This window comes from Dreissena polymorpha, chromosome 4, assembly GCF_020536995.1.
Source record: "Dreissena polymorpha isolate Duluth1 chromosome 4, UMN_Dpol_1.0, whole genome shotgun sequence".
NCBI classification, from domain to species: Eukaryota; Metazoa; Mollusca; class Bivalvia; order Myida; family Dreissenidae; genus Dreissena; species Dreissena polymorpha.
Genome location: NC_068358.1, coordinates 25,042,594 through 25,056,835, shown reverse-complemented (window position 1 = coordinate 25,056,835; position 14,242 = coordinate 25,042,594). Strand labels below are relative to the sequence as shown.

Genomic DNA, 14,242 nt, shown 5'->3' with positions numbered 1-14,242 from the left:
GTTATCAGATATGTGTTGAATTATTCTTGGTCCAAATTTCAACACAATCCGATCAAAAATAAGGGAGCTATATTGATATGATTAAGTGATGCGTTAGAAGTGTCTCCAAGTGTATGTTTATCACATAGAAATGTGTACACAAATATAAATTGACCATAATTTTCCAATGCCATACACAAACCAGCAAAATTTGCCAAAGGATGGCTGACGCAAATTGTTACATACTGAAAGGAAAACTAGAAAATAAAGTTCATTCAATTTTTATTACAGTTTTCATTCCGCCAAATAAAAGCCATTGAATTACCAGATCTTTTTACAACTATCATAATTATTTATTCACAATAACATGACATTCACAAACCATTTTCAAAGAAAAGCATTAACAATAGAAAAAGCTAGAAATCCTTTGTCACCAAAACCCCATTCTGCCAATGGTTAAATAAAAAACATGAAATAAGGATTATTGTACTACTGTATAAAGTTAAAAAAGAAACACATTGAATTACTAAAAAGGAAAAAAAAACATTGTTTAGGGATTTGTGTCCGAGTATTTATAATTCTTCAAAAAATGTTACATTAAGGACTTATAATAAGGTTTTTAGTACAACACATCATTATCACAACTTATCAAAACATTATCATATATATGTTAAGACAAGCACAAACATTTTGTTCAGAACAATGCACTACAACCAAGTATATCCTAGAGTATCTTGCTGTCACATGGTGTGTCACATGGTGTGTCACATGGTACGTCACATGGTATGACACATGCTGTATCACGTGGCATGTCAGTGCTGCAGGAGCTCCTCATCGCTGCTGTCATCAATGTCATCTGCCTCTACCTCCCCGTCTATGGCTGACTTGGACTTCTTGCAGATGGCCACAACGAAACCAACCAGAATGAACTGAAAGTGAAACAGAAACTGGTCAAATAGCAGTATGTTAAACACAGACCAGATCTCAGGCCATAATGCTGCCTGAAGATTACTTTTTCATCACCACCAATGCCTTTATCACTCAAAAAATAACAAGAGCTGTCTCCATCAGATGACATGCCCCTGAAAAAAGCATTTTCGAAACCAAAACGCAGATTTCGAAACCTTAACGGGGACCCTAAGTTCAAGGTCAAGGGGGTCAAAATTTGTGTACGTATGGAAAGGCCTTGTCCATATAAACATGCATACAAATATGAAGATTACATCTGAAGTGACAAAAGAGGTTATGAGCATTTTTCGAAAACCGAAACGCAAAAGTGTGACGGACAGAAAGACAGACAGTGCATTCACCATATGCCCACCTTTGGGGCTTACAAAATTCCATAGGCCAGAAAAATCACTGTTCAGAATATACCTACACTACAGATTTTTGTGTAGCCAAAAGCACCTTCGTTTAATTGTCTTCTTACATCAGATATTAAACTTGATGATTAAAACAGAAAACAACCAGGATTAGACAAAGGCCTTTCTTTTCCAGAAGTGTTCATTCATTTTAGTTTAAGAATAATTAAATTTACAGTGAATTAAGCTAAGAGGTAAAGAAACAAATGTAGCTTACACAAAATAGGTCATGCATTAACAGCAAACAGTGTAAGGTTAAATACCAGTAATTACAATTTAAAGTAACCACTTCAATTTGCAGCATATAAATTTCACACATTGCCAATAATGGAAATAATTCTGGGGTCTTAAATTCTCATCATGTTAATTGGAAGAAAAGTTTTGTTTCAACAATTAGAATCCATCAACCAATGTAATGCCCAATCCTGGAAGGCCTTATGGCAGCATAAAACACATGTATTGGTCGGTACTGTATTAATTGAAAAGGGTCAGTGTCTCTATTTTGTGATATAAAGGGACTCATTATTACACATAGATCGCAAATAATATGTTTCATATTGTGTCATACTGACAACTTTTTGTATATTGAATACAGTCATTATGCTCCACACCGGGAGTGCAAATTATTAACTCAAAACGTCAAATTGTGAAAACAGTACATACAAAAAATGCCAAACATACAATTACAAAACTTGTATGCAGAAAATTAGGTCTCGATGTTCTCTACACACATACATTTTTATATTGAAATAAAAACTCTCACTTAACTGTTCATGTCAGAAAGTTTTGTGAGCGTTTTTATTCCCAAAATAAAGCGTTACAAAACCAAAACCTACATTTTGATTGTAAAAAAACACTTGTATGTTCCTCGTTTGAGCAGTAAGATCATGATAGGAATACTTTACATTAAAACAAATTTAAACAAGGCTATTGTCAAGCAATTTGGTCCCCTACCGGCTCCACCATTGTCAGAAATTCCACCAATATCAGAATTTTTTTGGGTTGCTATAGCAACCACAATTTTTGCCATCTATCCATGTTGCAAGTTTCATAAAAAATATTAAGAACTTTTAAGTTATCGCAGGATCCAGAAAAGTGTGACAGACAGACTCACAGATAGACAGACAGACAAACAGACGGACACACAGAGCGCAAACCATAAGTCCCCTCCGGTAAAACCGGTAGGGGACAATAAAAAACAGGGTATTTTCTTGTGTTTTAAACTTTGATTGCAATTTTAGAACATTTTGCTGTTTATATGAGTGAAGGTGAACAGCCAAGACAAAGATGACAATATTAAATAGCTAACTATTATTCCTGTTGTCATTAATTGGTCAAATGGTGGGAGGATGAAAATTTACAAAATAACCAGAATTAGTGGTTCCACAGTAAAAAGGTTAAGTAAGCTATGATGGTTCAATACTATATTTACCATGCCCTGTATTGCAAAACAGTTATAATATAAATACACTCTGCATGTCAATGACAGTTATTGACTATTGTACAACAAATAGAGACTACATGACAGTATGACTGCCATTCATCTGGTCTCATACAGCAGGAAGAGCCATGTGGCCAAGTTGAAAGCAGCATTGTGAGGTTAATTAAAAGGCCTTGTTCTGGGAAAACTGGGCTTAATGCATATGTGTAAAGTGTCATCCCAGATTAGCCAGTGCAGTTCACAAAGGCTTATACGGGACAAAACTTTCTGCTTTTATGGGAATTTAGGGTTTAAAGGTCTCTTAGCAAAAATCTAGTTTAGGTGGAAAGTATTATCTCTGATTAGCCTGTGCAAACTGCACAGGCTAATATGGGATGAAACTTTACGCACAAGTATCAAATCCTTGTGGCTGTCACAAGGTGGGTTTCATACCAGTAGGAAGAGCCATGTGGCCCAGTAGTAAGCAGCACCAAAGAACCACATCTTGTAGAAGAACCGAGACAGCAGCATCGACATGCGGGACTGGATACATTCATCTGCGGGACAAGGAAAATAAGGAGAGATCAGCTGAGAATCTACCCAGCTTATATAGTAAAACACATGGCAAGTGTTGAACACACCATTGATGTATGCAGAAAATGATGAAAAACTTCCTTCAAGTGTAGGACACATACATGCTAATGATTCAACTAATATAAGTTATTAAGCCATCACTTTAATAAAAAGTTAAGCATGTAATCTATAAAGCCTAATAAAAACTACATTTTAACATAAATCTGCACGTGAATAGTCTTTATGTTATAATTGATGTAATTATTTCTTATGTGAACTGTCAACACTTACCTTTCAACACCTGCGCTTGCATATCAAATGTGCATTTCTCTAGCGATGTGGAGTTTGGCCCAGTCACACCCTACATTAAATATTTATGTACAGGTTCATATTTTGGTACCAGAACAGTTAGAGTCTGGATAATATTGATCAAGTTTAATGCTGATTTAAATTATTTCATTGAAGTTATGACAACAATAGACTATTTAATTAATTGCTTCAGGTGATCTGGCTGATTATCAAACTTAGCCAATAAAAGTTAGTATACCCACAAACATTATCACCAAGTTGCATAATGATTATATTCAATTTTTTAAACTGATTGATTTTGAGAGGGTACACATTTAATTTGGCAACAAAATATTGTCACCGCATTTCCTGATGATCCAATTTAAATTTTTTGAGTTAGCGAGCAGACCTAGTTCTCCCAGACGCCACCCACCTAAACCCTTGTCCACAGCAGGTGTTCCCACAATATATAAAGATTTTTTAAAGGGTGTAAAATATACTTTCATTATTATTATCTTGTTAATACAAGCATGTATATTAGCTCAATAGTTTGGCCAATATGAAAGGCTGTTTCACATGGCATTTTATAATACTTGACAAACAAGAGGGCCATCAGCAGTGGAGTTAAGAATAAGAAAAGTACTTAATGGAGCAAAAATATTTAATATCTTGGCACATTTTATTTTCAAACTCAGTTGAGATATCTTTAGAAGAAATGTTTTGACCAAGTTTCAGAAAGGTTACTGCCCTGCCCCCGGCAGCCATGTTTTTTTTTCAACATACACAATCCTTTTCAAACTTAGCCAAGCCATCATAACAACCAATGTTCTGACCAAGTTCCATGAAGATTGAACAACAAATGTGACTTTTAGAGTGTTCACAAGGTTTCAGTGTATAAGAAAAATTGCCATGGCCCCTAGTGACCTTGTTTTTGATGAACCTGATCCTTTTTCTAACCCAACTGAGACATCACTGAAACAAATTTTCTGACAAAGTTTCAAGAAGATTCAACTATTCATGCAACTTTTAGATTATTAAGCTTTTTCTTTAATTTGACCTTGTAAACTAGTTTTTGACCTCATACGACCCAGTTTTGTACTCAGCCAAGATATCATTGAGACAATGCACTGACCAAGTTTTATGAAGATTGGAAACAAATGTGGCCTCTAGAGTGTTCACAAGCTAAATAATGCTGACGGACAATGAATGACTAACAAATGGCAATCACAAAAGCACATCATGAGCACATAAAGCTCAGGTGAGCTAAAAATAATCCATAACTTGATCAAATGACCAAGTTTATTATACCAGATAATTTTGTTGCTTTGATAAAACAAATGAGCAAAGAATTTCAAAGAACTGATTCCTGCCAGCCATACCCAGAACATCTGGTTGCCGAAGGACGTGTACTGCGGTGTGAGCTCATACAGGATGATGTTGATACCCAGGAGGGCCAGCATAAGTATCATACACATCATGAGCACACCCTGGGGCCTAGTACGATGGGGGCGCATCTTGTACATCTGTAAGTAAAAAATGTCAGCTTGTACATCTGCATGTAAACAATGTCAGCTTGTACATCTGTATGTAAACAATGTCAGCTTGTACATCAGCAGGTTAACAATGTCAGCTTGTAGATCTGCAGGTAAACAGTAAGGTTGCACATCTGCAGGTAAACAGTAAGGTTGTACATCTGCAGGTAAACAATGTCAGCTTGTACATCTGCACGTAAACAATGTCAGCTTGTACATCTGCAGGTAAACACTGTCAGCTTGGACATCTGCAGGTAAACAATGTCAGCTTGTACATCTGCAGGTAAACAGTAAGGTTGCACATCTGCATGTAAACAGTCAGGTTGTACATCTGCACATAAACAATGTTGGTGTGTACATCTGCAGGTAAACAATGTCAGGTTGTAATCAAACAATATCAGGCTGTACATCTGTAAGTGAACAATGTCAGGTACCTGATGTCACCACGCACCTTCATCAACTGTAAACAATAGACTCACTCACCTTCAGACAGAAGAACCAGATGCCTATGTTCTTGATGCCTGCCATGGAGCTGAAGACAAGGTAGAACGTGAGCAGACCAAACAGCACATAGTCCAGAGGAAACGCCTGCCAAGGGATAAAAAGTTGTACTTAAAGCATCAGAGTAGTTAGATGCATGTATGCAAAATATCAAGCCCATTGTCAATAATTCTAGTAATTATTTAACGAGCTTCACCATGTTCATGCTTAACCTATGACCTATAGTGTAACCTTGACCTTTGCCAAAGAGACTCAGGACTTGCAGATGACATGTCTTCTCAACATGGTAAACATATGTGGTAAATTTTACAATTGCATGAGGAATGATGTAATTTAAGTCCAGACAAAGTGTATTAAGATCGAATAGCACATCTGACCTTGTGTGACCTTGACCTTGGACACATGTGATATAGATGATAAGCAATCTGCTCAAAGTGAACATTTTTGGGAAGTTTAAAATGTTAAAGGGACTGTCAACCATGACGACGTAGAAAAGAAAAGTTGTAAAATACCGCATTTTTTTACAATTGTTAGTTTATATTGAATAAAATATCAAGACTGTATATTACACTACTTGAAAAAAGTTGTAAGGTTTTCAGATTTTCAGTATATTTGGTAATACATTTTACTGGGTATGTCTACCGGGTGACAACCAGTTAGATATAAATAACGCCAGTAGATTGATCATCATTGTCACGTGGTAAACCCAGGAATGCAAATTGTGCATGCGTAGTGAATTGTATAAATCTAATATAGATAATGCTCAATTAACTAGCGTTATTTATAGTGTGTATATCGTTATGTCACCTATTTTCGCAAGTACTTTCGATTTCACATCGCGAATATTTATTACCAAATATACTGAAAATATTAACTTTTTTCAAGTAATGTAATATACCAGTCTTGATATTTTAATCAATTTAAACTAATAATTGTAAAACAATACGGTATTTAAGAACTTTTCTTTTTCTACGTCGTCGTGGTTGACAGTCCCTTTAAAATAATGGAAGATGAAGTTGCAATATGAATAAGTTCAAATTTGACCTTTGACCTCTAAATGAAACATGGACCTTGGCGCTTTGGACATTGGTCATACACACAACATCCAGTCTCCACATGGAGACAATATTTGGCAAGTTATTTTGCATAAAAGTAATGAAGTAAAAGCTTGTACCTGAGCCGTGACCTCTTATTTTGGTCTAAGCCTTTGAAGGAGGCATTTGTTACACATGACATGCTTTCTAAACAGCTTTTGAAGATTTTTAAAAAGTCAAATACAGTCTTGACAAGGTCAGGCCCATTAAATATCATATGATATCACATAATTACATATGAAAAGCTGCTTATTAACAAGCACAACTCAAAACATGATACAGAAGTTATATCCCCAGTGTCTGGCTGGCAAGCACATAGTACCTGTTGACAGAAGACCAAGATGATATCCACCACATTGGGAAGTGTGCGCTTCTTCAGCATGTAACCACTCTTGGGTCCAAGACCATTGGCAAGAGTCTTATCAATGCTGGAACAATATAAACAGCATGCATGCAAGTCATTTAGAATATTAAACACTGATATGGTGCACATAGAACAAAAAGCAAATCATGGCAACCATAAATTTTATTACAAAATGTAGAATTATGAGCCCTCAAAAGTTGTAAGACTTTCTTCCATGCATTTGTTGTAGATGATGTGGTGTTTAAACAATTGAACAGCTAATTAAGAAACCTTTGATTAAGTTTGAAGACCAATTTTTCTTTTTCTAAGTAAGTCTATGAAGGTTAAATATATAGAACTCATTTATGCTCAGTGCTGATGTTGGACCGTCCATATACACACTCACTTGGTCAGTAGCAGGGACAGGAACACCAAAATGGCTACCAAGATGAGCAGGATTCCAAACACGATGGCAAATGGTCTCAGAACAATGAGACATCTCTGACAGCAGGTGTCCCTCGCTCCCAGGTGGCGCTCTTGGCGCTCCATCAATGCCTCTGATTCCTCGAGCGTAGCAATTGTTGAGGCATCACGATTTGACATCTTCTTGCCGCGGCCATACTGATACATGGAATGAAGAAATGTTATCACACAAATTGTCTGTAGGTAGCAATCATGCACTAGCACCAACTAATATTTGTATGTGCTTGAGAGTAAAAGGATTATTGCACTGAAGAAAGAGTTTATGCAGATTACTGTTATAACCAACATGACGTGTATCATATTCATACATGATTTCAAGCACAATCCCAACTTTGCAATATGACATATCTTTTTTTGAAAAGTATCTTAAATTCAACTACAAACAAGAGCACCGCATAATAGGTGCCACGCTCGGGTGCGAAAGCTTGTCAGATTTTTTTTTTTTTTTTAGAGGTCACAGTGACCTTGACCTTTGACCTAGTGACCCAAAAATGGGTGTGGCATATAGAACTCATCAATGTGCATCTACATATGAAGTTTCAAAGTTGTAGGTGGAAGGACTTTGATTTTAGAGCCAATGTTAAAAACCTTTACAAACCTTGACACGGATGGCAGACACGACAAGCTGGCTATGACAATACCTCGGGTTTTCTCCGAAAACAGCCGAGCTAATAAAGAAAAACCATAAAGGGAGGTTTATATGCATGCCTAGGACTTGCAACAAAGTTGTTCCTGTGACCTTGATCTCTTGATTTGAAAATTATTACGGGGTCAAGACTTACCAGAATACTAGGGTTATGATTCAAAGCATTCCCTCAAAATTGTGTGGAAACAGTTTTTATAGCACAGATAGATCATCATAGGTCTAAGTGTTATCTAGACATTGTGTGGAAACCCCATCATTATACAAGAGCTGTGACTGTGACCTTCGACTTCGTGGCCTCAAGGACAATAGGTTTCTTCCTATTTACCTTAGTAACCTCTAAATCAATTTGCTTGATTGTAGGTCCAGGAGTTCACCAGATATTGTGTCTTTTTGTTCACCCCTGTTACCAGTCTAAGATCGACCAACAGAACAACATACTGAAGGACAGGAGCAAATCAATTTAGTTATGATATACAAACTTCAAAAACAAACTGATAGAACGTGAAGTCAGACAACATAAAGCTTATTACTTATGTCAAAGTTTTAATTTATGCTAGACAAAAGTTTTATAACAGACAAAACAGCTGTCCTCTACAGGCTTAATGTTGCCATATTTCAAACCGGATCTCTAGTTTTATTAATTTTTATTATCCTATCTTAAGTACTTTTTATTTATGGCAGGATGCAGATTTTAGTTTTCAATTATTTCTGTAACCATTGCAAGCACAATTTTGGACTAACAAATAAACTGGCAAGAACATTAACCATATGTCCCAATATCCACAAAACAAGATGTATAAACCTAGCTATAGTGCTTTTGAGTTGTTGAACAAGCAGATATTACTTAAACTTATTTCTGTTACTGTAGCAACCTATTTTTATCTAACAAAAAATAAATAGTGTGCATATTCCTCAAATAGCTCTCTATCCACACACTGAATGTCATAAACTTAGCTTTAGTACTTGTTACTTATCACAGGATCCAAATGTTTTGGACAGACAGACGGACGGACATAGAGACAAGACTGAAATAAAGTTCCACATATGCCCCTATATTCACATACTAAGTTTCATCATAAACCTAACTTATTTTCTTTAAAAGTTATTGCAGGATCCAGATTATACATTACAATCATTTCTGTAACCATAGCATCTGCAACCATTGAAATCACACTTTTTGTCTGAGAAAAGAACTTCAATAACTTGAATATTCACTAATAGGACCCTCTTTCCACATACCAAGTTTTATCAACCTTGCTTAAGTACTTAAGTTTGATTATCACAGAATCCAGATTCCGACCGACAAGTGGACGGGGTTTCAAGGGTAGGGGACAAACAAAATTGCACACATTACAATATTATGAAAATATTTTGTAATATTTCTCTCAATGCTATCTCAAACAGTTGATTCGACATAACATCTGAGTTAACCCTTTGCATGCTGGGAAATTTGTCGTCTGCTAAAATGTTGTCTGCTGAATTTCTAAAATTAGCATTTTCTTCGATTTTTTCCATAGAATACTTTAAGAATAGCAAACAGTTTGGATCCTGATGAGACGCCACATTCTGTGGCGTCTCATCTGGATCCAAACTGTTTGCAAAGGCCTTCAAAATTCAGTTCCAGCACTGAAAGAGTAAACACCGACCTTATCCCTGATGGCCTTTATCTTCTGCCGGGTCTCCTCCTGCCTATTCTGGATATCTCCACGCTCCAGTCTCACATTCCTGTGTCCCTTGATGAGCTCAATAGGCAGCGATGCCATGCCATATGCCTACAGATACAGCAGAAATAAGATGAACAGGTATTATGTAAATATTTGAATACAGTTCTGGGAAAACTGAGCTCAATGCAAGTGCGTTAAATGGTCTTTAAATATCAGCTTGTGCACCCTGCACAGGCTAATCAGTGACACCCTGCACAGGCTATTCTGTGACCCCCTTTCCACGTTTATCAAATTGTTTGTTAAAAGGTAGTCTCTTTTGTAATAAAGAAGTGCAGACTGCACAGGCTAATCAGTGACACCCTGCACAGGCTATTCTGTGACCCCCTTTCCACGTTTATCAAATTGTTTGTTAAAAGGTAGTCTCTCTTGTAATAAAGAAGTGCAGACTGCACAGGCTAATCAGTGACACCCTGCACAGGCTATTATGTGACCCCCTTTCCACGTTTATCAAATTGTTTGTTAAAAGGTAGTCTCTCTTGTAATAAAGAAGTGCAGACTGCACAGGCTAATCAGTGACACCCTGCACAGGCTATTATGTGACCCCCTTTCCACGTCTATCAAATTGTTTGTTAAAAGGTAGTCTCTCTTGTAATAAAGAAGTGCAGACTGCACAGGCTAATCAGTGACACCCTGCACAGGCTATTATGTGACCCCCTTTCCACGTCTATCAAATTGTTTGTTAAAAGGTAGTCTCTCTTGTAATAAAGAAGTGCAGACTGCACAGGCTAATCAGTGACAACACTTTAAGCACAGGCACTTAGCACAGTTTTCCCAGGCTAATCAGTGACAACACTTTAAGCACATGCACTTAGCACAGTGTTACCAGAATGAAGTTCATTTCAACTTTGTTTAAACTGATTTATTTTAGCTTAACAGCATCAAAAGCCTTATTGAACATACTTGAGCCTGTTTCTTTGGAAACATGAGTCCTTGGCATTTAAAGACGATCTTCAAAATAGTTCCTGTAACACGATCTCACGATTTTTTAGTTGAAATATCTCAACAAGTCCACTAAAATCTTTCGAACTTGATATTGTGCTAAATATTTAGATATTAATTTTATAAATTTAATATTTTTATTACATTTTCATCCAAATTGTTTTGTTTTGTTTAATGAGAAATTTAGATTACATAAAACCATAATAAACAGCTGCGCCATGAGCGCATGATACGCCCGTCGTTCGCCAATGAAGTAGTAAGGTAATAAATAACCCTTTGAATCATTTTTTTACTTCAGTTTATTTGTATTTGAATACATGGTTTATTTTATAAGTACATGAGCATGGAGCGCCGTCTCCTTGACATTCATACCATATTTTTTTTTGAGTATATGTATGCATTTCTTTAGAGGATATGGAGTTGAAGTAAACCTGTTATAGATATTTTGACCAATAATAAAAGAGAAATGTAGATGGGTAAGTGGTAGTGTACAATCGGAATAGAAAAAAGCTCACCTTGTTCAATTTTTCAGGGATACTAAAAAAAAAAAAAAAAAAATCCATCGAAGGATATTTGAGCTACAGTAGGACATTCAATGAAATCACGAAATTTTGACGAACAAAGTCCCATAACTCTGGAACGACATTCATACCATATCTTTTTTTGAGTATATGTATGCATTTCTTTAGAGGATATGGAGTTGAAGTAAACCTGTTATAGATATTTTGACCAATAATAAAAGAGAAATGTAGATGGGTAAGTGGTAGTGTACAATCGGAATAGAAAAAAGCTCACCTTGTTCAATTTTTCAGGGATACTAAAAAAAAAAAAAAAAAAATCCATCGAAGGATATTTGAGCTACAGTAGGACATTCAATGAAATCACGAAATTTTGACGAACAAAGTCCCATAACTCTGGAACGACAATTCAGAATTCCGTCAAAAACGAAAGGGGATCAGGGTTTATCAATATTAAGATTGTGTTGAAATTTGAAAAAAATCCATCGAAGGATATTTGAGCTACAGTAGGACATTCAATGAAATCACGAAATTTTGACGAACAAAGTCCCATAACTCTGGAACGACAATTCAGAATTCCGTCAAAAACGAAAGGGGATCAGGGTTTATCAATATTAAGATTGTGTTAAAATTTGAAGAAAATCTGTCAAAGGATATTTGACGTAGCGTACGACATTAACAGACGGACGGACGCGGGGTATACCATAATACGTCCCGTCATAGACGGGCGTATAAAAACCATAAATAATTATTCATAAATATTTACTATTATACAAATGAACTGTACATATCCTTAAATATGTATGAATACAAACTAAAATGTGAAGTCTACTCTTTTAATGATATCAGCAGAACCAAACAATCTCCTTAAACATTCATTTCCAATTGTGACTTACTTCTTTTGATTTACTTTTACATATAAATCAACTTCACTATTCTGGCTTTACCATACATGCACACTACACAGCCACTACCAGTGACCCCAGCGCTGAGGCTCTCTTCACTTACAGTGTAAATGGCTTTACCATACATGCACACTATACAGCCACTACCTGTGACCCAAGCCCTGAGGCTCTCTTCACTTACAGTGTAAATGGCTTTACCATACATGCACACTATACAGCCACTACCTGTGACCCAAGCGCTGAGGCTCTCTTCACTAACAGTATAAATGGCTTTACCATACATGCACACTATACAGCCACTACCTGTGACCCAAGGGGCGAGGCTCTCCTTACTAACAGTGTATATGACCACGATCGGGAGGCCTAATAGACTGATGACACTCATCACTTACAGTGTATATGACCACAATCAGGTGGCCTAACAGACTGATGACACTCATCACTTACAGTGTATATGACCACAATCAGGAGGCCTAACAGACTGATGCCACTCATCACTTACAATTTATATATGACCACGATCAGGGGGCCTAACAGACTGATGCCACTCATCACTTACAATTTATATATGACCACAATCAGGGGGCCTAACAGACTGATAACACTCATCACTTTCAGTGTATATGACCACAATCAGGAGGCCTAACAGACTGATGACACTCATCACTTACAGTGTATATGACCACAATCAGGTGGCCTAACAGACTGATGACACTTATCACTTACAGTGTATATGACCACGATCAGGAGGCCTAACAGACTGATGACACTCATCACTTACAGTATATATGACCACGATCAGGGGGCCTAACAGACTGATGACACTCATTACTTACAGTGTATATGACCACAATCAGGTGGCCTAACAGACTGATGACACTCATCACTTACAGTGTATATGACCACGATCAGAAGGCCTAACAGACTGATGAAACTCATCACTTACAGGGTATATGACCACGATCAGGAGGCCTAATAGACTGATGACACTCATCACTTACAGTGTATATGACCACAATCAGGTGGCCTAACAGACTGATGACACTCATCACTTACAGTGTATATGACCACAATCAGGAGGCCTAACAGACTGATGCCACTCATCACTTACAATTTATATATGACCACGATCAGGAGGCCTAACAGACTGATGACACTCATCACTTACAATTTATATATGACCACGATCAGGAGGCCTAACAGACTGATGACACTCATCACTTACAGTGTATATGACCACAATCAGGAGGCCTAACAGACTGATGACACTCATCACTTACAGTGTATATGACCACAATCAGGAGGCCTAACAGACTGATGACACTCATCACTTACATTGTATATGACCACAATCAGGAGGCCTAACAGACTGATAACACTCATCACTTTCAGTGTATATGACCACAATCAGGAGGCCTAATAGACTGATGACACTCATCACTTACAGTGTATATGACCACGATCAGGAGGCCTAACAGACTGATGACACTCATCACTTACAATTTATATATGACCAAGATCAGGAGGCCTAACAGACTGATGACACTCATCACTTACAGTGTATATGACCACGATCAGGAGGCCTAACAGACTAATGACACTCATCACTTACAGTGTATATGACCACGATCTGGAGGCCTAACAGACTGATGCCACTCATCACTTACAGTGTATATGACCACGATCAGGAGGCCTAACAGACTGATGACACTCATCACTTACAGTGTATATGACCACAATCAGGAGGCCTAACAGACTGATGACACTCATCACTTACAGTGTATATGACCACAATCAGGAGGCCTAACAGACTGATGACACTCATCACAAGGGACAGGCTGTTCTCAACCCCTGAAACAACAACAACGATGACTCGTATCCCAGCAATACAGGTTACTCAAACTTTAAAAGATCTCATTTTAAATTTCTATACATC

At 37.0% G+C, this 14,242-nt stretch overlaps 1 protein-coding gene across 1 annotated transcript in view; it reads right to left on the bottom strand.

The window, feature by feature from the left end:
- Positions 1-249: 249 nt before the first annotated feature.
- LOC127877955 (probable lysosomal cobalamin transporter) overlaps positions 250-14,242 on the bottom strand; it is a 33,025-nt gene continuing 19,032 nt past the window's right edge. Inside the window, exons 7-15 of the mRNA XM_052424282.1 lie at positions 14,084-14,157; positions 9,867-9,992; positions 7,498-7,712; positions 7,071-7,176; positions 5,637-5,741; positions 5,001-5,144; positions 3,625-3,694; positions 3,214-3,317; positions 250-908 (exon numbers count right to left, since the gene is read on the bottom strand). Coding sequence (XP_052280242.1) covers positions 792-908; positions 3,214-3,317; positions 3,625-3,694; positions 5,001-5,144; positions 5,637-5,741; positions 7,071-7,176; positions 7,498-7,712; positions 9,867-9,992; positions 14,084-14,157 — 1,061 coding nt within the window. The 3' untranslated portion in view covers positions 250-791. The remainder of the gene's footprint in view (positions 909-3,213; positions 3,318-3,624; positions 3,695-5,000; positions 5,145-5,636; positions 5,742-7,070; positions 7,177-7,497; positions 7,713-9,866; positions 9,993-14,083; positions 14,158-14,242) is intronic.